The 24,280-nt window shown below is 39.3% G+C and overlaps 1 protein-coding gene across 1 annotated transcript in view; it reads left to right on the plus strand.

Moving 5' to 3' along the window:
• Nucleotides 1-24,280, plus strand: part of WDR3 (WD repeat domain 3) — a 37,547-nt gene that overhangs the window by 5,983 nt on the left and 7,284 nt on the right. The window contains exons 4-22 of the mRNA XM_006861301.1: nt 2,412-2,530; nt 5,287-5,365; nt 6,748-6,843; nt 7,948-8,061; nt 8,239-8,340; nt 8,886-8,983; nt 9,766-9,873; nt 11,408-11,638; nt 14,234-14,327; nt 17,321-17,422; nt 18,608-18,693; nt 19,240-19,375; nt 20,120-20,176; nt 21,479-21,579; nt 21,793-21,904; nt 22,033-22,167; nt 22,525-22,575; nt 23,133-23,198; nt 23,650-23,742. Of these exons, the coding sequence (XP_006861363.1) occupies nt 2,412-2,530; nt 5,287-5,365; nt 6,748-6,843; nt 7,948-8,061; nt 8,239-8,340; nt 8,886-8,983; nt 9,766-9,873; nt 11,408-11,638; nt 14,234-14,327; nt 17,321-17,422; nt 18,608-18,693; nt 19,240-19,375; nt 20,120-20,176; nt 21,479-21,579; nt 21,793-21,904; nt 22,033-22,167; nt 22,525-22,575; nt 23,133-23,198; nt 23,650-23,742 (1,980 nt within the window). The remainder of the gene's footprint in view (nt 1-2,411; nt 2,531-5,286; nt 5,366-6,747; nt 6,844-7,947; nt 8,062-8,238; nt 8,341-8,885; nt 8,984-9,765; nt 9,874-11,407; nt 11,639-14,233; nt 14,328-17,320; nt 17,423-18,607; nt 18,694-19,239; nt 19,376-20,119; nt 20,177-21,478; nt 21,580-21,792; nt 21,905-22,032; nt 22,168-22,524; nt 22,576-23,132; nt 23,199-23,649; nt 23,743-24,280) is intronic.

A 24,280-nucleotide genomic window follows, 5' to 3' on the forward strand; every position in this document is an offset into this window, starting at 1 on the left:
GTGTAGTATTTCCAAGAAGTAGCTGGTAGATTTGAACTGTCAACCTTATGGTTTAGCAATCCAATGTTTGTCCTACATTGCCACACAAGGACTCCCAAAATAGTATATCTTGTAGAACTAGACTGAGGAGAATGGGTATGAACTGGGAGGTTCATTTTATTTCCTGTCATAATCTGAAAAACTTATGAAAATATGAGAGCAAGAGGAGGACACCCTAGGTAACAATTGAGATGCTATCCACAACAAAGGAAAAAGAGAAACTGGCATGTTGTTGTTGTTAAGTGCCATCGAGTCAATTCTGACCCATAGCGACCCTGTATAGGGTTTCCCAGGAACAGCTGGGGAGTTTGAACCACCAACCTTGCAGTTTGAACGACTTTGCAGTCTGGCGCATTAACCCACAGTGCCACACAGCAAGAGGCGGACACCCTTGATAACAACTAAGATGCTGTCCAAAAGAAAGGAAAAGAGAAACTGGAATAGAAGAGACAAAATGATACTTATTTTGCTAAAATCAATAGTTCTCTTTTATTTCTAAAGTCCTAAGTCTGAAAATTAACATGAAGATTCCATTCATGAGAGAGCATTAAATAACAGACATGAAAATAATGTGAAACTTTGTTGAAGAATATAATAGAAGACTTGAGTTGTTGTTAAGTGCCATAGGGTCAGTTCCAACCCATAGCGACCCTGTGTAGGGTTTCCAAGGAGCAACTGGTGAGCTTGAATCACGGACCTTGCAGTTCTAACTGCTTTGCTAACAAAGTGTTAAAAGGTACTACTGTTTTCTGATTAATTTATAGAGTTAAAACAATTTAAATAAATATTCCAGCGCTTTTTTGCTTGTTTTTAAGAACTTGACCGAATGATTGAAAACATGGAAAAATAAATGAATCAGAAAATCCCAAATTTTGAGAGACACTAATAAAGGTATTCCAGATATCAGTGTTATCTGTCCAAAATAGATAACTACAAACAGGAATCCCCGAAGCAAATTCACTTTTATATTACAAATTAGCATGTTTTAAAATTATATTTATGATGAGTAGGAAAATGATGTATTTATTATTTATACATATCAATACTTAGGACTCCTGGTGTGGCGCTATAGGTTCATCACTGGAATGTGAACCACAAGCTTGGCAGTTCAAACCTACCAGCTATTCCTCGGAAACCCTATTGTTGTTAAGTGCCACCGAACTTGTGGTTCAAACTGACTTTGCAATCCAGCACATTAACCTACAGTGCCCTACCCAGGACTCCTTGGAAACCCTATACAGGGTTGCTGTTAGTAGGAATGGACTCGATGACACTAAACAACATACTTTTAGACAATTGACTATTTGGTGGACTATTAGTATATAAAGGCTTAGTAACATTCATCTATTAGTAACAATCAAGTAAAAACATCAAGAGAAAGACAAAGACGTGAATTGTCAGTTTACAAAGACATGTAAAACAGTTCTCATTGGTAATTAGAAATATAAATTAAAATAAATGTCAAAGCTTCATTTTTCACTCATGAAATTGGCAGTAGTTATTGAAGAAATTGGGGAGACTCACATTGTCATAAAAGTCTCTGGTGGACCCTCACATGGGTGCATTGTTCTTGGGAGATCATTTTGATGGTGGGTCAGAGACATAACCTTTCAGCCCAAGAACTCTTTAATGTTCTCATCAAAGACATATACAAAGACTTACATGTAAGAATGTTCATTTTGCCAGATTTATAATAGAGAAGTCCCTGGGTGGTACTTTGGCGATAACTGGAAGGTTGGACATTTAAGTCCACCCAGAGGTCACTCAGTAGAAAGGCCTGCGATCTACTTCCCCAGAAACAGCCATGAAAACTGGAGCTCAGAGTTCTACTTTGACACGTAGTCACCATAAGTTGAAGTTTCTTGACAGCAATTGCTTTTTGTTATAATAGAAAATTGGAAGTACCTAAATGTCTTAAAATAGGAAGTTTAAATAAATTATGGTATATCTTTAGGATTGATTATTTTATGATCATTAAAAGTGAGAATACTATAATGATGTAGCAAATGGAAATTCATTAAGTGGAAAGGATTATAAAATGGTAGGAGTAATACCTCAGTTTTCTAATCAGAAAACAACATTGATACATATATGAAGAAGACTGGAATAATTGTTGTTAAGTGCCGTTGAGTCAATTCTGTCCAACTCAAAGCGAGTCCAAGGAGCAGCTGGTGAGCTTGAACCGCGGATGTTGGGTTCAAATTGAGTTTGCAGTCCAGTGCATTATCCTGCAACGCCACATAGACTTTCCAAACTTACTATGAGGATGGTGCTTTGCTTTAGTAGTACAAATATTACACCCCATGGGTAGTCAAGATAGGTCTGTGTGGTAGAGAAAATGATTTTTCTTCTGTATGATTTGATCCCTTCAGGACACAGATATTATTGTGTGGGATGTGATCAATGAGAGCGGCCTCTACCGTTTGAAAGGGCACAAAGACGCCATCACCCAAGTGCTGTTTCTACGAGAAAAGAATCTGCTGGTTAGCAGGTAAAGAACTGTGGTTCCCTTCCCAGGTCTCTTCTAGGCTGCTTCATTGGAGATGTTTCAGAAGAGGGAATTTGCATCATTCTTTACTCTTCTTCACGCTGCTGTGTTAGTTTCCCTCTTCTTTCTTCTTCCTTATTCACATACAGTATCATAAGAGCACTTCAGGGTGGTTTGTCATGTTTTTAGTCCCCGTTCTGATTTGTCACTCCTTTTCCTTAGTACCAGCCTTCCCTTGCTCCTTAACCTTCTGTTAAGCTTTTGATATACCTATTAAAGAATTATCTCTGTCTGGCTTCTGGATTGTCAGTCAGAGTTAGAAAACCAGCTGTGGATGTGAATCCTAAGTGTTCAATTTAGCATTTTTATTGAGAAGAGATATTCTCCGTATTTAGCCCCTCTGAACATCTGTTAGGTTGAACCATTTGAAATTTCCATTTGTTTAGGTAAAAAATGATTTAATACCAGCAATCTACTATGGGTAAACATAATGCATGTGCTTAACTACTAGCTATTTATGGACTCCTGGTGTGGCGCTGGACTGCAAATCACAAGGTCAGCAGTTCAAACCTGTCAGCAGCTCCCTGGAAGCCCTATACAGGGTTGCTATGAACAACAACTAGCCAGAAGCATGGTGCTTCAAATTCCTCAGATGTGTTTCAGAAGGCAGGCCTTGGCAATCTGCTTCTGAAAGGTTATACCTTAAAAGATCCTATGGAGTCATTCTACTCAGTACGTGTAAAGTTGACAGAGTCAGAATCAGTGGAACAGAAGTTATGAAGGAGCAGTGGAGACTAGTACTGGTGGCATAGTTCCTGTGGGATAGGATGCAGCTACGTTCCTGTGTCTTGTTCAGATACACAGACTTTGTGTGAGTCACTCAACAACTCTGGTAGAAATTGATTGATTGCAGCTTAGGGAACACAAAGGGCAGCAAACAGTGTAACCTTTGTAGGAAAAGGCTTTATAAATCGAATGCTTGTTTCCTCACTCATTTTGAGGATGAAGGAAGATTGTTTTGGATTTATATTAATGAAGAGAGGGAAGAGGCATTTAAAGCAGAGGAAAAGAGCCCATTGATTTGGGCAATGAAGGGTCAGTTAATAGAAAGTTTGAAAATAGTGCTGAAGTGCCAGATTTTCACTCTACAGACAACACTGAGGCACAGTGTAAATTTTAAAAATGTGAGAGAAGAGGAATGGATAGGGAGACCAGGTTTAAATAATTCAGATGTTGTTGTTAAGTAACATCAAATCTTTTCCTACACATGGTAGTGGAATGCCGTGGAGTCGGTTCCGACTCATAATGATCCTGCACAGGGTTTCCGAGGCTGTATATAAATCTTTATGGAAGCAGAAAGCCTCATCTTTCTCCCATGCAACAGCTAGTAGTTTTGAACTGCTGACTTTGAGGTTAGTAGCCCGGCTCGTAACCACTACACTACCAGAACTCCTTTTCCTACTCGTAGCGACCCTATATAGGGCTTCTGGGGAGCTGCTGGTGACTCTCTGGTTCACATAGGGACCTTAAATTAAGCTTTGGATACAAAAATGGATGAGAAGACTAGAGGAAGATGAAAAACTTGATAAAGGAAACAAATGTAAATTGCTGCAATTTGATGAACTTGACCTATGCTCATGGATGAAGTAGCTCAAAATACCAACTAAGCAGGAAGGAGTCTTCACATCAAGTATCAATCCTAACCCCTCTGTGCACAGGATTGATAGGGACAGGCAACTTAGACATTGGCTACCTAAAATGAGGGGGCAATAAAGGCACAAAGTGACTGATTTACAAGTTTTCAAGAGAGTGTTTAGTTTAAGAATGCGGGGGAAAGGTAGAATCCTCACTGAATAGTTTTCATCTTGTCTAGATGGGTCTGATGAAAGGAGATGGGGATAAGATTCTTATGATTTGATAGTGAGTAATTGTTATGATTAATTGCAACTGTCACAACTGTAAAGGTATAAGTTTTGTGACAAAATCGGGGGAGTAGTTAATCTTACTTTCCAGAAACAGAGAACCCTAGGACCATCAAGGGAGAAGAGCACAAGCGGAATGTGGGACTCTGTCCAGAGAAGCAGTGACACCAGAGATGAGGACATGGAGAGACAGAGCAGCTGAGGACTCCAAACTCATGGAAACAGAAAGGCGGTGTGCTGGCAGCCATGAGGCAGGCTTGCAGAATGTGCCCTTTGGTTGTTTAAATGATTATCTATTCTTGAGTGTTTTTGTGTACATCAAAAAAAAAAAACAAAACCCAGAAAATACAGGGAAGAGAAGCATATACTGTTGAAGGATGATGCACAGAGGGGATTGAAATCATTGCAGTGAAACAAAATATGATAGGATGAGTGTAAAACCGATGGTCTCCCATGTAAACTGTCACTCAATTCACAATAAAAACTTAAAAAAAAAAAAAAAAGGAAGAGAAGAGAAATGAAAAAAAAAATGGACAGGAGGGTTCAAGGCTTAGAGACTTCACAAACATAGACTTACCACCTGGGCATGGAGACAGGGACTAGGAGAGGTGTAAGATGTTTCCATGTTAGACAGTCTGAAAGAATGGTAATGTTGGAAATGATGGGAAGAAGCAGCGTTCAGTCAAGTTCTTTGTTCTTTGGTACTCTGATGCGAAGCATCCTAGGTAAAATGTTTTTATTAAGATGTTTACATTTCAGAAAACCCTGAGTTTCAGAAAACCTTTGAGTTCAATGCTTCTTCCTAAATGTCACTCTCCCCAATTTTCTTTCTGTTAGTGGGAAAGATACCGTGGTCAAATGGTGGGACCTCGATACCCAACACTGCTTCAAAACAATGGTTGGCCACCGAACAGAGGTAAGTATAGGGTGGGCCCTGAGTCCAGGGAAAGGATGGCCACAAAGGGAGAAGATGCTTTTCTTCTCTTCCGATTTTCATAGGACTTACTATAATCACATGTTGTCTTAGGTTTGGTGTAACTGCAGAAGTACTAGTGACTGGAACAGATAAAACTGCTGTAGCATTTAGTAAAATTTGGCCTTGGATACTTTTTAATGTTCGCTTTTCATTATGTTTAAAGAACAAGTGTACACTTCTGTGATTATAAAAAAGGTTTGATGGTACTGCATGTACAGCACTAGGCCTAGGGATACGTAAACAACAAATTGTAGCTATTCTCCTAATGGTTACCAGAGCACAGTTCTCCTCAGTGGATCTCAGAGATATTTTACATGTCCCGGCATTCTCCTCAGTGCTTTGTTCCCATCAGGCTTTCAAAACTAATCTGGAGTTAATGAGGAGGAAAGCAGAAGAGAGTCTTTGTTGATTTGCAGCAACATTGTCATTTTCATCGTTTAATTCTTAGAAATTCAGGCTTGGAAATTATTCCTTAGATAAATACTGAGCATCTTTTATTTACTAGGAATTGTTGAAAACAGAAATACATGCTTCCTAAAACATGATTTGAATGGATCCTAGAGTTAGGATTTATCCTGTGCAGCCAAAATCTAAGTTTAAAAAGGAGAAAGTGGTCCAGAAGAGCTAGGTGGTACCCAGCTACCACCGACAGCTGCTCTGGAAAGGCTCACAGGAGGTCCAGAGCAGAGTGGGAGAAAATGTGAAACAAACTCAAAGTCGTCAAAAAGACCAGGCTCATTGGTCAGCAAACACTGGTAGAACCCCTGAGACTGTAACCCTTAGGTACTCACTAGGCTTGGTACTAGGCTCACCTCATGGTTTAGTTACAGCCAAGTAAGAGATAGCCCTAAAAGGTGAACAGTAACCCTGGGAGAGGAGGGTACATACTCCTTAGAAAAATCAGTCATACTAGATCAGAAGAGCAGCATTTGCTCAGGACTAAAGTTCCAAAGACAGCAATGGGTAGGGAAGAGGAAGGCTGGAAATAGTAACCACATGCAGGAAGTGGGAAGAGTGCTGTTATATTGTTGGGATTGTAATCAGTGTCACAGCAAAGTATGTAGGAACTATTGAACAGGAAACCAATTTGGTCTGTAAACTTTCACCTAAATCCCAATCAAAAGTTAAAAAAACAAACAAACATAAATGAGAAGAGTGCTAGCATTGCACAATTCTGCTATTGTTTTGATGATTTCTCTCAGGGTTTGCCTTCTCTTAAGACCTTGTGAAAATGCCAAAGGCATTTCCACTACAGTTAGTTTAGACTTTTGGACTGTCACATAATTAACCTGGACTCTCTTACAGTATCTTGTTTACTCTAGGTGTGGGGTTTGGTTCTGGTGTCAGAAGAAAAGCGACTCATCACAGGGGCCTCAGACAGTGAACTGAGAGCCTGGGACATCACCTATCTGCAAGAGGTATTTCTGCTTCCCGATCACAGGCCATGCTCGGTTGCAGCAGTTTCATAGGCTCCTTCATATATGGGGTAGGGGGGAGACAGCAGGGGGACGGCATGGAGTTGGTTCTCACTCACAGCCACCCTGCATAGGGTTTCCGAGGCTGTAAATCTTTACAGGAGCAGAAACCCTCATCTTTCTCCCACAGAACTGCTGGTAGTTTCAAACTGCTGAACCTGAGGTTAGCAGCCCAACTCATAACCACTACGCTACCAGAGCTACACTTCATAAAACTCTACAATTAATTCTTTTACACTAATAACCTGCAACTCTTAAAGTTTTTCTTCATTTTATGCTTCACTGCAATGTTTTATTTGAGTTCAGAAGAGTAACTTTAGACTTCTAGCTTCCAGTGATGCTGATGTTTCAGTTTGTGGGCCTTTTTAGCCTGATAGTCTTGGACTTTGGGGTATCCATGAATGGACTTCAGAGTGTCTGTTACCCTGTCCCCTCAAAAATCTGTTTGAGTTTTGTGTTTCTAAATGTGTACGAAGGTGACTTCACAAAGTTGATGGGAAAATTCCCTTGTTAATGTCATTTTCCATGAACTTTTTGAAATCCCCTCATATATTTTGAAAAGAAGATCTATAACCTTCTCATCTCCTCATTTTTCTACAGATACTTAAGGATCTTGTGTGAGTTGGAGTTAAGTGTGTGGTGGTGTCCAGGAGCCATTTTAATGGACTGTTAAGAGACTAGGGTTTATCTTTCTTTAAGGAGAAAGTGTAACATCTCTTGCAGATCTTAATGCCAGTGTGAATCTTTCCCTCTAGAATATGATGGGCCTTTAACCTAGGAGCAGAGATTTTGAAGTTAATGAAGGTTGAGTGTTTTATTTTTTGCTTCATTACTAAACAGTTGTTCTCATTTATTAAAAATAGCTTAATGAACAATGTTTTGTTTGTATTTGATGTGGTCAGTTTTATGTATTCTAATATATGTCCTGCCATAGAAGAGGGTTGATCAGAGAGATACAGTTAGAAAAAGATCCTATGTTGTTGTGGTTAAGAGTCGTCTTCTGGAACACATTACTTCAGCTGATATTCCCCCATTTTTATCTAACAGATTGAAGACCTGGAAGAGCCAGAACCCAAGAAAATCAAAGGGTCATCCTCAGGAATACAGGACATACGTGATGCAGAGGATGGTACCTTGGAACTGGACGAAGTTCCTGAGGATGTAAATAATTTTTGTTTCTCATCTCTATCAGAAATGAATAATGCAGATTGCAGATTTAAAATTCTGCATTTCTGCCCATCTTTTTAGGGACTAGCTCATCTTTGTCAGTGGCATTTCTTGGAAACCTGTCTTTTCAGAAGTTCAGCAGAACTTACATATAACCTTCTTCCTTTCTAGCGCATCCTTTCCTGCAGAAAAGCTGGTTCCCTAATGCGGGAACGAAGGGACAGAGTTGTGAACCTTGCCGTTGACAAGACAGGCAGAATTCTTGCTTGCCATGTGAGTAACCAACCAGCTAGAAAATGCAAGGACTAGGCTTCTCTTTCAGATACTCGTGCTTTCATGTGTAGTGAAGCAATGCTTTTTTCTTTGACTCTCTTAATAATACATAACACATGCTATCATAAAATAATAATTACTATTATACTTCCCATTATTGGAAATATAGTAAGCATTTACTAATGCTTGCTTTTCCTAAGTAGAGTTCATAGCAACACTGTAGTAGGCTGTGGTAGTCCTCACAGATTCAGAGAAATAAGTGGTCCAAGGTAATACAGCTAGTAAGCTGGGCAAGGGAAGATTTCTTTTTGTTTATGTCTTACTGGGAATGAGCTAAAAGGGGGCTCTGGAAGATATTCATGGAACTACTAACCAAAGGTTGGTAGTTTGAGCCTACTAGCTGCTACATGGGAGAAAGATGACGCTTTCTGCGCCCACAAAGATTTAAAACCTTGGAACCCTGTACAGGGTTGCTGTGATTTGAAGTTAACCCAGTGACACCTAACACAACACCATGAACTCACATCAACTTTTTGCCTTTCTAGGGAACTGACTCTATGCTAGAAGTGTTTTGTATTCTTTCCAAAGAGGAAATTCAGAAGAAAATGGATAAGAAGATGAAGAAAGCTAGAAAGAAAGCAAAGTACGTTTTTGTAATGATGAAGGATCATAGCTGGGTCACATTTTTCTGAAAGAAAAACTGGCTTTAAAGATATTCTCTATTACCAGTTATTGTTTAAAGTCGGAAGAATTTGTGGTATACTAGTAATCAAATTTTGAAATTCTGGTCTCCACATCTTTACAAATAATATGTTTTTGAGTCATAGTGTCAAAGCCACACAGAACTAGAATAAACTATAGATTAAAAAGAAACAAAAATCCTACCTACTTAATTCTTATGGTAACAGTGAATTTTTAATGGCAACAACCTATTAGAGGAAGAAAGTTAAGCTGGGCTGCATAATGCTAACCTTTTAGTGAAGAGAAAGACTGGTTAGACACATCCAAGAGGGTTTCAAAAAGTTTGTGGAAAAATTATTAAGCGATAAAGGAATTTTTCCAAGAACTTTTTGAAGCCCTTCATGTAGATAGAGTTTGGGTCAGTATAACCTTGAAATAAGTCATTATAACTGTAGAAATCTATTATAATTGTTGATATTTTATCAAGTCTTAAAGAATTTGTCCGAGGACATATTATAGTGAAAGCATTCAGAATGCATTTATTGAGAGTATTCGTTAAGTGCAAAATTACTTTGTACTGTATGACATTCTAGTGTACAGAGTGTTTCTGCATATACCACACTGTTTTACTCTCTTGGGAAACCTGTGTGGTTAAGTTAAATTCTTAGGATCACAGTTTAATGATATCAGAGCCAAAACTTGTACTGAAGTATGATACACTTTATTGCCCGCCCCCCCCCCCAGATTAAATTCTTGCAAAGGAGAAGAGGAAGACCTCGAAGTCAATGTTGAAATGAGTCTAAAAGATGAAATCCAACGGCTGACTAATATAAAAACTTCCGCCAAAATCAAGTGAGTAGAAATACAATGTCAAGTCATAGAGATCATAAACTACCAGGTTCTCTTTTTCGGGGGGGACGCTTGTAGCTGTCTGTATGGATTTTGTACTTGGGAACAGTGATCTGAGACACCTGTGTTATAGTCTGAACCTACCGCCCTCACCATAGATGCCTTCTCTCCTATTTGGATTAGTATAATACCCTTTCAGATATTCATTTACGTTTTTTTTCTGCTGCCAATGTGTATATTCACATGCAAAAAGAATTTAAGGTCACTTATAGAAAGTACAAACAGGGAAATAGTCAGCTCCAGGAGGACAGGAGCTGTGTGTGTCAGAGTGGCCTTTTTGTGTTCAGTAGCAAGAATACAGAAGGCATCCTCGAAGTTGCTTGATGAGTGCATGGAAATTCCTTTGGGTCTTAAGTAAATCCATTCAGAGTTGTTAGAGGTATTATTTCAATTGAAAAAAACTAACAAAGTCAAACTATATAACTAAACCTCAAGAGTTAGCATCAACCTCAAGAGAAACTGGTTTATTCTGTCCTGGTAGGAACTGTTCTATATTTTTATTACCACTATTTATTAAGAGTGAGAAACTGGGACACACCTAAAAAAAATGATTAGTATAGTAGGTTTTTGAGTGTGGAAACACTATTATTTTTTGTTTGTTTTTTAAGTTATTGTGACTTGAGTGAAAGCTTAAAGAGCAAATTGGTTATCCATTCAATTCATACAGGCTTTGTTTTGTGATACAGATTACAATCTCCACAGTGTAACGGCACTTTTCCCACTTTCTCCCTGTGAAACAATATCACTTGATATAGTTTAAAGAAATAGGGTTAGCATAGAGCAGAAAGCATTTAGGAGAAACGGAAAGTCATTTTTGCTGAAATATTTGATAAAAGTATCACATTGAAGAAAGAGGTAATTTTGTTCTGTTACTAGGAGTGTTGACAAGAAGATACATAAAAGTTCACTTCAGTTTAGTTAGGGAGACATTTCTAGAAATGCAGCTTCCTAAAAATATAACAAGGCAGAGTTAGTGTATTGTATCCAAATTTTAAACAAGCAGTCTTATATTCTATTCATTCTTGGAATTTAGGAATTTTGTGAAATTTATAAAGGTTTTTTTATTGTTGTAATTATTGCTGTTTGTGTAAAGAATATGTGAGAATGGAGGCCTAGGTTGACAGATGCTTTTTAGCCTGAAGGAATATCATCTGATAACCCATCTATTAACTTCTAGGTTGGCATATGTTGGGGTGGGGAGGTGTGCTTCAAAAAGTTTGTGGAAAAATAGAATTAAAAGATAATGGAAATTTTCCACAAACTTTTTGAAGCCCGCTTGTATATGCCAGAACCAGGTCCTCAACCCAAGTTTCTTGAACTAAGAAGTCTGTTAGATCACTCCCTCATTTTAAATTTCCTTGCACTTGCTCAGACTTCATATTGATTGAGGACATTTCAAAGCAGACATTCCCTGGAAGTTTATCTTGTGAACTAAGCTGATGGCTAGACCATTTGATGTTCATATTCTCTCATGTAGATCCTTTGACTTGATTCATTCACCTCAAGGAGATTTAAAGGCTGTCTTTCTGCTGCAAAACAACCTGGTGGAATTGTATTCCCTGAATCCATCTGCACCAACACCTCAGCCTGTCAGGACAAGCAGAATCACCATCGGGGGTCATCGCAGTGATGTGAGGACTTTGTCATTCAGTTCCGACAACATTGCTGTCCTTTCAGCAGCAGCTGATTCCATTAAGATATGGAACAGGTTTGTGAAGTGACATTTCCCATAGCTTCATCCGTTGGTGTTTTCTTCCCTTTGAATTCGATGGCTAGAAATTAACTTTCTAAGATCTACAATTCCTTCAAAATGTATCTTGAGTGCATTTTGGTTATAAGCTTATGGAGCTTAAGGTAAGAAAAGTTGCCTTTTAAATTTTGGTGCAAAAAGGCAGGCATAGTCAATGTCTGGAGCTTGGAACTGTACTTGGCTAGAGAAAAACACATTACTGCCTCCTTTTTAAATTCAGAGTAAATCTTAGTAGTGTCCATAAATGTTGCCTTATTTCTCATTCATTCATTCTTTTACTGTCCTAAATGGCTGACATTATATACCTTCTGTTCACTCCTCAAACCTGAAGTACTTCCACACACATTCAAAAGAAACCAGTCCTACTGCCCTTGAGTCATCTCTGACACATAGTAACCCAATAGGAGAGAACAGAACTGCTCTGTAGGGTCTCCTAGGCTGTGGATCTTTATAGGAGCAGACAGTTTCATCGTTCTTCTGAGAGCAGTTGGTGGATTTGAACCTCTGATGTCTCCGTTAGCAGCCCAGTGCTTTATTTGCTGCACCACCAGAGCTTGAAATACCTTTAGCACCTTTAAATAGATGACCTTGCATACAAATTAAGTGCAGAACATTGAAATATTTAGAAGAGCACATTTATATACTCTTACTGGACTATTTTGAAGTGGCACTGGATACACAGTTGATCACAAGATTAGTTTGAACTTCAAAGTTTTCAGTTCAAACTCACCAGCCGTTCTTCAGAAATCCTATATAGGGTCACTATGAATCCAGACCAACTCGACAGCACTTAACAACAACAACAACTGGACTGCTAATCACAAGGTCAGTGGTTCAAACCCGCCAGTCACTCCTCAGAAACCCTATATAAGATTGCTATGGGTTGGAACTGATGCCAAAGCACTTACCAACATCCCAAGTTGTTACTGCTTTTCTTCCTGTAACTGTGTTGATGTTCTGACCTTAAGCCAGTCAAAGCTTCGTCATGAGTGGCTCTTTCTGTTCTGTCAAGCAATTTCCCTCTCTCCTATTGGACCATTCCATCATTATGCAAAATTGCTATGATCTTGTTCTAAAATAAAAACTAACCCTCTCATCCCCACATTTTTCTGTAGCTACTTCCCCTTTTACACTGTCTCTGCTTTCTTTCCTTCATTATTTTCATCTGTATTAAAGCAGGCTTTTGCTCCTACCATTTCACCAAAGTAGCTCTTATTATTTCAATAGTGATCTTCACGTTTCCATGACGTATTAGCTCTTGTCACTCTCTTAAATGACCTCTACAAGTATGTAGGCTGCTCCAGGATGGATCCTTGGACCTTTTTGTGGGCACTCATTTTGACCTTCCATCCTGTAGCTTTAAATACTATCTCCGTGTTGGTAATGCATGTTTATATCTCAAGGCTTCATCTCTCCTGTTGAATATTTGGGTGGCTAATTACCAAAATCCACTGCAGTTAAGTCTGTTCTGGCTCAGTGACCTTTAGGACAGTTTAAAATTACTCCTTAGGGTTTCCAAGGTTATAAATCTTTAAGGAAGCAGACTGCCTCATTGTTCTCATGTAGAGCTGCTAGTGGGTCAAACTGGCAACCTTTTGGCTAGTAGCACAATGCTTAATCCACTGCACCACTGGGATCCTTAGGCATGTCTGATTAGCATGTCAGACTTTTCTGTCCCAAACTAAACATGATCTTTATTTCTCCAGCACTCCCCTAACCTGCTGTTCCTAAGACTTCACCATCTCAGTAAATTAACAACCGCCTAGCTTGTCTCCCTGCTTGTCCCTCCATAGTCTTTTCTCAACGAAGTAATCAGTGTCATCTTTTTATAATAGTCCTTACAGACTGTATCTCTGCTGTTCTCCTTGTCTGTTCTATGGGTGCCACAGAACACAGCAAGATGCACCTACCTTACACTTGTGCTTGGTATTCTTTTTGCTTGGAACAATCTTCTTCCATTTATATGCAGACTTTCTCCCTGTCTTTTTGTCACGTGAAAATACTGGCACCATCCTCCTTTTCCTTACCTCAGCATCGTGTTTCTTCAAAGCACTTTTATCGTTTGATATACCACATATTTAGGTGCATATTGTTTGTCTTCACTTATTCCCTCCAGAGACTCTTCAGCTTTATGAGGTTAGGGACCTATACTGTTGTGTTCAATGTTACCTTTCCAGCACCGTTTTGAGTTGATGCATGTTTGTGGTCCGAGAAAATGAATTTAGCTTGAAGAGATAATGATAATTGGACCTGTAGGCCATGGCTTAGTTCATGGTGATATCCGGTTGGGCCTCACTAAGTCTAGTAGATGCTGTCCTCTGCCCTACAGTTCCTGGGGATTAGGAGGCCCCTACAAAGAAAATAAAGATAAGTTCAGTATCATGTTTTCTTACTTGACTATAATTGCATTTGAGCCAAGGGTTGTTAAGATTTTTGCCTTCCCTCATGCTGATCCCTCATGCTGTGTGTGGTACTGAAACAAAAAACTTAGCTGTAAAATGGGGAAGCATGTTCTCTTAGCATATGAGTTCTTTATTTTTTTCTTTCTTACAGGTCTACGCTGCAGTGTATTCGCACAATGAACTGTGATTATGCGCTTTGCTCATTTTTTGTACCTGGTGATAGGCAGGTAGTCATTGGAACAAAGGTAAATTGAAACTTGTATGTCTTCTCTGTTTAAAGAAATATCAAACTGTCTATACAGTTAAAGAGGAAGGAAATTAGAATCATGATCCTGAGATAACTACTGTTAACATTTTGGTGGTCATGCTTTTCCCACATCATTTTATAAGTACACGTATAATTGTGTTTGGGGCAGATGGACGATAAAGTATATTTTGTCCCTTGCATCTTATTTGGCATATAAAAACATTTGATAAAGGCAAACTGACCAAGTCCTCGTGACATATGACCCACGGGTATAAAAGAACTGTACGACATACAATCATCAGTGGCTTATTTTTCAGAAATAGAATGCCAGATTGGAAGGCAGTCATACGGAAACAGGCAGCTTAGATTTTGGAGCAAGAAGACATAGATTAGGTTTCAGATTCTCCCCTTTACAAAATGCATCGCTTGCAGCGAGTCACTTACTACTCCTAGTGTGTTTCCTCATCTCTCTTCTGGGGTAGTGATGCTTGCTTTCTGACAGTGTTTTTGGCACCAGACTGGCCTCGCTGTGGATCCTGGCTCTGCTGCTCACTTTCTGTGTGACTTTGGGACAAGTTACTGAATGCTGTCAGCCTTGGTTTCCCCATGTAAAATGATGAGAATCTACTTCATTGGGGTGATACTTTCTTAGCATCAAGACTGGCCCTCATCAAATACCTAACAGATAGGAACTAGCAAAAGATGTAGACGTCCCTGGGTTAAACGCTCGACTACTAACAGAAAGGATGACCGTTCAAGTCCACCGAGAGCTACCTCAGAAGACAGGTTGGACCATGTGCTCCTGAGAGATCACAGTCTTGAAAACAATGTGAACAATGTGGGACAGTTTTACTAGGCACACGTGGCGTTGCCATGAGTCAGAATGGACCCAGTGGCAAACACAGCTAAAGTAGATACAGTATTTGTTTTGGTGGTCGTGGTTGTGTGCCATTGAGTTGGTTCTGTCTTGTAGTGACCCTGTATAGTGTTTCTAAGGCTGTAAATCTTTATGGGAGCAGAAAGCTTTATCTTTCTCCTGAGGAGCAACTGGTGAATTTGAACTGTTGACCTTGGAGCTAGCAGCCCATCACATAACCCAGTATGCCACCAGAGCCCCTTGTTGTAGTAGTAGTTGTTGTTAAGTGCCGTCAAGTCAGTCCCACCCATAGCAACCCTGAACAGAGTTTCCAAGGCTGTACGTCTTTACAGTAACAGAAAGCCTCATCTTTCTCCCACGAAGCAGCTGGTAGTTTCGAACTGCTGACCTTGTGGTTCGCAGCCCAATTCGGAACCACTACACTACCAGAGCTCCTTACTAGTAGTAGTAGTGAGAACAAAATGAATTACTGATCTGTGGAATGTTTTGAAAAGTACTTTGCAAACATTAGCATCATTTCCCTCATTAAATAATTAAAAAAAAAAAAATAGTAAATGGGAAAGATTAGCAAACCTGTGAATCACAGTGGATATTTCTTACCCAGCAAAAAGTATAATAAAGGCTGGGGAGAAGTTAGGGTCATTGTCAAGGTAGTAGTGTTAGCATTTCAATTGGTAACTTCACTCATTTTTCATTCATTCTAACAGATGTCCGTCCGCTAAACTACATATGTGACTGAAACACAGACCCTAGCCTAGTCAGTTAATATGCACAGTCTCAACCAGAATGCTCCTTAGAAGCAAGAGTATTATCTCGATTACTTTGGACATGTCATAACAGGGATCAATCCCAAGTCACACTTGATGGTGTCAGCCCAAGACAGGGAAACCCTGAATGAGAGGGATCGTCACAGTGGTTGTACCAGTGAGCTCAAACAGCAGTGATTCTGAGGATGGCACAGGGCTGGGCAGCATTTGTTCTATTAGATGTAGGGTCCCTATGGATCAGAGCTGCCTCGACAGCCCCTAACCTAACATCCCAGTTAATCTCCATAAGGGCTTACAGAGGTTAACGGAGATGAACTTGCCAGTGCTTCCAGGGTTGGAAAGAGGCAGTCCTGGGAGGCAAGTCTTTGAGCTTACCTTCTTGGCACCACATTGTGCAGACGCTCATCACAGTTCAGGCTTTGTCTCTGTGTGAGATGTGACACCATGATCCTGGCATCGACACAAAGCTCACAGCAGGAGCTGTGGAAGCACGATTTTCTAAGCTCCTGTGATTTTGTTAGTTTATTGTCTCCCTAGCACTAGTCCTAGATCCCTGTTTGTCCCTGTCAATGTACTGTAACCAAAACTCAATGGGGTAGAATTGGCTACACCAGTAACAAGGAGACCCCATTTAAAACCTAACAAACCAGTTGGTGTGGAATTGATTCCAGCTCACGGCAAGCCTGTGTGTGTCAGAGTAGAACTGTGCTCCGTACACTTGTCAATGACTGATTTTCCAGAAGTTGATTAATAAATAAGCCTTTCCTCCCAGGCACTTCTGGGTATACTCAGAGCACCAACCTTTCATTTAAAAGCCAACCATTTAACCACTTAAAACACCCAGGAGCACCTCTTTCACTTAAATGGCTTTATGTTTGTCATTTGCTGCTTCTTGTTGTTGTTAAGTGTCATCAAGTTGATTCTGACTCATAGAGGCCATGTATAGGGTTTTTGAGTAAACCTATATGAACTGTGAACCACCAAGCTTGCCATTAACAGTCCACTGCTTTTCCTACAGCATTATACCAGGATTCTCATTTGCTGTTAGATGTATTTGTATTTGCTTGTGGCCATGATATTTCCCTTCCAGAGTCCAGTATCCCAAGGCTGTACTACTACATACTTAGAAACCGTGGCAGTTCTGCCAAAGTTAACGCAGCATGTCAAGAGGGGCATTAATGGCATTGATGTAGGGAATATAGAGCACAGAATTTGAGATGCATTTCCTAGGAAACTGACTGCATTTTTGGTGCTTGGCCGTGCATTCTTTTCTTAAGGCATGAATCAAAGAGGTTGTAGGTATGTATGCCCATTAGAAGTGTTCGTGCTCAGTTTGTCTTTTTTTAGACAGGGAAGCTGCAGCTTTTTGACTTGGCCTCCGGAAATCTGCTGGAGACGATAGATGCACACGATGGGGCTTTGTGGTCCATGTCCCTCTCTCCAGATCAGGTAACCAGACCACACATTGCAGATAACTGGGCTTCATCACTCTGGCTGCATTTCCCATTGCTTACATCAGCGTTCTGCTGCAGCTTAACAAAGTTTTCTCTCAGGGGTTCTGACTTTTTTAAAGCCTGCTTTTTGTGTTATCTTTAGGTATACTACCATATCATATGCCTGATCATGTAAATAACTGTTATGAAATGAATTCTTGCACAACTACTCTTAATAATCAATTACATGACATCAGATTGCTTACGCTTTCAGTTTTTTCTGGTGGAGGAGAAATATGAGAAGTATTCTCTTGGGAAATACAAAGCAGAGAATAGAATAGACTTTCCTGTTCTAGTAAGTCTAAATGTCTCTGACTATCAGACAGGGAATTTTAGCTAATATGCCAGCCCTTACAAATGAGTAACATGTGCCTCCTTCAGAGGAATCCTGCTGGGAACCCTGTACCAAGTCTATTCATAGTGCTGCTGCTGCTGCTTGGAACATTTTCAGGAATTTAAAAAAAATGAAGTTCAAATAATAATGATGTCATATATAATGTTTCATGTTTTTCAAGGTGTTTACACATCCATGTCATTAGTTTTACAATAGTTTTATAAACTAGATCATTTTCCCATACTTATTTCCTGTGTTAAACATCTATGAAGTGACTGAATAGGTATCTGAAGTCCAATTTCCTGGCACCATGTTTTATTTACTTTCTACTAACACTGCATTCTACCAAGACTAATTTTCTTCTGATAAGAAAACAATTTCAAACCTGTTTTAAGCAGGAACAACAGTGTAGGAATTAATTTGCCCCTTTTAAGGTGAATACTTTGAACAAATGTACTTAGAAGTAATCTTTTCTGTGCCTGTTTGTAGAACAAAGCAGTGAACTTTCTTGACAGATTATCGTCATAGGTGGTGCAAAAACCCCACCTTGTTCTTTAAGCTTGTTTCTTTCTGATATTGAACAAAGTAAAACTAAGACTTTACATCTGCCTACTTTAGTCTGCTGAGAATTCTCATGTAAGGTCTGTGGTAACAGCTCCAAATGGCAATAAAGGGGGTTAGGGAAAGCCATATTTTAATTATCAACCCCATGTAATTTAAATTAATATTGAAAGATTATCTTGTTGGATTTTTCAGTTTCTATGCTACCTAAAGCAGTTTGTAATTGAAATGTCATTTGATTTTCAGCGTGGTTTTGTGACAGGCAGTGCAGATAAAACTGTCAAGTTCTGGGATTTTGAATTGGTGAAAGATAAAAATAGTGCCCAAAAGAGGTAGGTGGACATTTTTCATTTCTGTTTATTTTTTTTGAAGCAAAAATAGGAAGCCATTGACTGGCTTTTTAATGTTTATCTACTGTACTCATTTGAACTTAGGAGAGTTTTTTTCAGTTTGCATGTGTGGGTAAAAATATCCACAGTAAAACATACACCAATTCACCAGTTTCTACATGTACAGTTTACTTAATTTTGATTACATTCTTCAGGTTTTATATTCGTCCTCACTGTCCTTTTCCAAATTATTACACCACCATTAACATAAACTCATTTCCCCTGAAGCTTCTTATCTAACTTTGGATTGCTGTTGTCCATTTGATTCCATATTGTTATTTGAAAGTGCATAGTACTTAGGCCAGACATGCAATTCTCAGGCAAATAGATTTGAGGGATCATTACATCTCAGTGGCTCCAGGAACCGTGGTTTCGATGAGAATTTGGAATTCTGTTCTGCATTTACCCCCTTTAGGTCAGGATTCTGTAGAGTTTTTAAATTTGTCTGTTGAGAATGCATTTATTTTTTCTTGATTTCTATGATGCTAGACTTTCTGTGAAGCAAACCCGAACCTTGCAACTAGATGAGGATGTCCTGTGTGTCAGTTACTCTCCCAATCAAAAGCTGTTGGCAGTGTCGTTGCTGGACTGTACTGTGAAAATTTTCTACGTTGACACTCTGAAGGTACAGTGGTTATGCCTGAGACTGTTTCCTTTCTTCCTGACTGACCTTAGAACTTGCGTTGCGATTGTAAAGAAGTTGACTTGACTGGGCCCAGCAACTGCACTTCGAAAATTTGTGTGTGAACTAAACTGTTTGATATGCTCGTGTGTTGTTAAGTGCTAACGAGTCTAGAGAAGCTCAAATTTTAGGAGAAATCTATGGGTCATAAATATTGTTGAAAGCAAGTCGTATTTCACATGTTCAGATTCCTGTGGGTAGAAAGAAGATCCTGTGGTAGCCACTAGTTTTAAGAGCTCTATTGATAGGTATCCTGGCAGTGATTCCACACATCAAGGTCATGGGGGTGGCTTTCAGCGTTGACATTACTGGGCCCTGTGGTCGGACAGTCTATAATGGGACCCAGAGAGCAGGGCTGGATTGAACCTGGCAGCATATTTGTCCAAGTGATCCCAGAGTTTTTTAAGCTAAGAGATCCCAAGAACACCCCTTTGCTATAATCTCACTGAGATACTAGGCTTCCAGGGGCATCCTTGGCTTCCTTCTGTCACAGAACTCTCAGCAAATACATACAAGTACTCTGTAACAAGTCACTGTTGGTGGCTTTAATTGTCTTTGAAAATATCATGTAAAGCAGTCCAAAAAGTGTTTATAGATGTAAAATTCAATTTTAGACCCATATATAATAAATTATTCTTTTGTCTTATAGACAAATGTTGTGTAATTTTTTTCTTTTTTTAATTTTAGTTTTTTCTCTCATTGTATGGACACAAACTGCCTGTTCTATGCATGGACATCTCTTATGTAAGTAAAGCTTAGATACACACACTAACAAACAAAAAAACTACTGCCATCTAGTCGATTCTGCCACATAGCGACCCTATATGGGGTTTCTGAGGTGTTAATGTTTAGGGGAGCCGAAAGCTTCCTCTTTCTACTGCAGTGCACCTGGTGGGTTCTAGCCATTGCCCTAGTGGTTAACAGCCCAATGTGTAAACCACTTCACCACCAGGACTGCTAAAGCTTCGATGTTGTTGTTGTTAAGTGACATCGAGATAGTTCTGATTCGTAGCAACCCTGTATAAGGTTTCCGAGGAGCAGCTGCAGACTTTGTACTGCTGACTTTGTGCTCCACCATCCAGTGCTGATCCTACAGTGCCAGACAGAGTATCTCAGTAATCATGAGTTTCCTAAAACAGGCAGTGTCTCAGTTCTCAGCATAAGATTTTTTAATTCACATCATTAAGATAATCTGATTGCCAAAAATAATCAGAAAAGAATATATGTTACAATTGCATCTTAAATATATATAACTCCATGGCACATAACAACAACAACATAGTGTTTTTAGAATGCTTTTAAAAACAAATTGTTCTCATAGCTAACTCCCTTTTGTGGCATCCCTAAATAATACTTTATTCTGGAATACACTGTAATTAGTATAACACCTTGAACTTTGAAAGACATTGTATTCTGAAGGATAGTATTATTGAGGAGAAAAGAACTTTATACTTAGACATTTATGGTATTTTACATTGTATCTACTTTGTCTCTTACCAAAATCGTATTTTTTAAAAGATGCCTAGTTGTGATTGAATAGCAATGTATAATTAAAAAATTTGTATTCTGTATGAAAGTAATTGGACTCATTTTCTAGCTGTCTTATTATCAGTGGCACTAAAAGAGTAAGTCTGAGCGAGACATTGAAATGTGAAAGAGACACAGTGATGGAAGCATAGGATAAGCCAGGTCATAAACATTCAAGTAGATTCTACCCCAGCCTCATTTTCTCCTTCTCTTTCCCTCTTTTTCCTTTTCTCCTTTCAAACCCCAGAGATACTAAAGATCCTTTTTCCTGTCTGTTTAAGAAAGTAAACAGATAAACCTATATCAAAACTTATCACAATACTGTGGTAGTTGTAAAATATGTAAACCGAAGAGTTCTGGCTTTCATTTGACCAAGCTTTTTAAGTAGATTTGTAGTAAAAGTGAATAATTCTGTGCTCTGTTGTTGGAAGGAATAGATTAAGTATTCTTGTTAGCTTTTCTCTACCTAATTTACAGTGTTCAGATAATCAAATCGTGTTTCACTCCTTGTTGTCATAGGATGGGACATTAATAGCAACTGGCTCTGCTGATAGGAATGTGAAGATCTGGGGCTTGGACTTTGGGGACTGCCACAAGTCTCTGTTTGCACATGATGACAGGTAAGTGTAGGTCTTCTCAAATATCATGTCCCTTACATGTCTTAGCTGTTATTTAGTGTTCTAGTGAGAAATTGGGAAGTTCTACAGTGTAAATCATCTGACACTCTAGAACTACCTGTTCTAAAGCTATATCTGGGAACATTTTGTGTCTGTTTAAAACTCTTTTTACTAACCGAACCTTGATGACATTTGAATACTTCCTTCACTTTTCAGTGTGATGTACCTACAGTTTGTGCCGAAATCTCACCTGTTCTTCACTGCTGGGAAAGACCATAAGATTAAGCAGTGGGATGCAGACAAATTTGAACACATACAAACTCTAGAGGTAAACTTAGTTGCTCTGTTTGGTCAGTACTTTAAAAGTACCTTTAAGATCGAGTGTTGCTCGCTCACTCAAGTAAGCAAGTAGTGGTCCATGAAACATGCTGACTCACAGTTGTTTTCTTTCTTTAGGGGCACCACCAGGAAATATGGTGCTTGGCTGTAAGCCCCAATGGAGACTACGTTGTGTCATCTTCTCATGACAAATCTCTGAGACTTTGGGAGAGAACAAGGGAGCCACTTATTCTTGAAGAAGAAAGGGAGATGGTAAGAATGTAGGCTTGGGTATAAATATAAAGGGGCTTCCAAATTCATGGAAAAATTCTATGGTTTTTCTATTTTTCCGTGAACTTCTTAAGGCCCTCTTGTATGCTAATGAGTATCAGGCAAACTTTACCAGCAGAAGTTCTCTGTGTGTAGTTCATTCACACTTCACTAATTGCAACTTTAAGAACTACAAAGAGGTGTGCTTCTAAGACCTGTCACCCATTTCAGAAGACAGGCAGAGACAAAGATTTCATTAGTGATTATATTTTGAAAGAAGCAGCTTCTCACTGCCTCATTTTCACCTTACGTAGTGACCACAGTTTTTGCTCATACAGACCTGTATTTATCCCTTGACAGCAAAGGGAAGCGGAATATGAGGAGAGTGTGGCCAAAGAAGACCAACCAGCAGTAAGTAAATCTTTGGGGTCTAGGATTTTACCTTGTTAGTTGTCTTACTGAAATTGCCTATGGGATTAGAATTGGAGCTAGATGCCAAAACCATGACCAGCGGGTGTGGGAAAGAATCAGTAGTACTTCTTATTTGACTGTACAACCTGGTTTTATGGGACAAGGGATTTTTTTTTTAAGACTTAAGGAACTGGACATTCTCTTTAAACATTTGTAGAAGCAGAATGTGCTTATGATAAATACGTAATGTAGTATCTGCAACTTACGGTGGTTGTTTTGTGCTGTTGAGTCAGTTCCAACTCATAGAAACCCTGCATGGTTTCTGAGGAACAGCTTGGTGGGTTTTGAACTGTGACCTTGAGGTTAGCAGTCCAGTGTTTTACCTTACAAGGCTACACCAAGACTCTGTAACTTAGGGTAGCAGTCAACTAATGGCTGAGGATAGGATTGTTACCATTGTCATAAAATAATAAAGCCAGTTCTTTCATAGATGTAGATCAATTTTTTGGTTCTTTAACTCTTGTTATTATTCAACGATCTCTTTTTGTTTCTGGCAGGTTCCTGGGGAAACTCAAGGTGACAACTACTTTACTGGAAAGAAAACAATTGAAACCATCAAAGCAGTAAGTTGGTACTGACTGCAGTATCTCAGTTTTGAAAAGTCTTACTCTTCATCAGTTAAATATCCCTTTGTGCCCAAAAATTGCTGAGATTTAAAGATGGTGATCATAGCCTCTGTCTTCTTCCCTGGTATAGTCAGGGACAGGAGGAGTCCTCAATCTGTCTGATTGATACATGGTTTCTAGAAAGGAAAGCCGAGCTCCTCCTGAAAGTAGCACCTTGCAGGTGTTCCTGTGAGCTGCCCTACTCAAGGTGTCTGAGTCCGTCAGTCTTAGTCCCCTCCCCGTGAGTCATAAAGGAAAAACCAAAGTCTTTTCAGTACTGCTAGGCACATCTTTATTATACTCTATCAAGCTGTTGGCTTTTGGTAGATTTCTAGTGAGGTCTTGTAGTGTCCACGTCCTCAGAGGATGCGTGTGTTGTAAGGATTTCTGCCTTTTGCCATCTCTGCAGGCTGAGAGGATCATGGAGGCTATTGAGCTATACCGAGAAGAAACTGCAAAAATGAAAGAACACAAAGCCATTTGTAAAGCTGCTGGGAAAGAGGTAAAATAAAATAGTCCCAGGTGTATTAACTTGGCTCCGGAAATGAGACAAAAGTAATAGAATCACTTGTCATTTAAATATTTTTTAAAAAGACCTGAAGAATTGTGGGAAGGATGCTTGCTCTTACTCAAATGGATAGGAAATGATAGATTGAAGTTAATATTATATTGAGTAGAGAATCATGTTGGTTAAATTATCAAGTGTGGGGGACAAGGTAACCATTTCAGGTATTTGTTGTTAAGTGCCATCAGCTTCATTCTGACTCATAGTGACCCTGTATATAGGGTTTCTGAGGAGCAACTGGCAGGTTGAACCACCAGCCTTGTGGTTCAAACCAACCGTGAGGTCCACTGCTTATCCCACAGTGCCACACTAGGACAATTTAATATGGCCCAATGTTTAGCGTGTGGGAAAATGCTCCAAACTGCAAAGCTCTTTGAACAGCAAGGTTGGCGGTTCAAGCTCAGCAGTCACTCCTCGGAAATCCTATACAGGGTCGCTATGGGTCCGACTGTGGAACTAACTTGACGGCACTTAA

The sequence above is a fragment of the Chrysochloris asiatica genome, unplaced genomic scaffold (assembly GCF_000296735.1).
Source record: "Chrysochloris asiatica unplaced genomic scaffold, ChrAsi1.0 scaffold00042, whole genome shotgun sequence".
In the NCBI taxonomy this organism is placed as follows: domain Eukaryota; kingdom Metazoa; phylum Chordata; class Mammalia; order Afrosoricida; family Chrysochloridae; genus Chrysochloris; species Chrysochloris asiatica.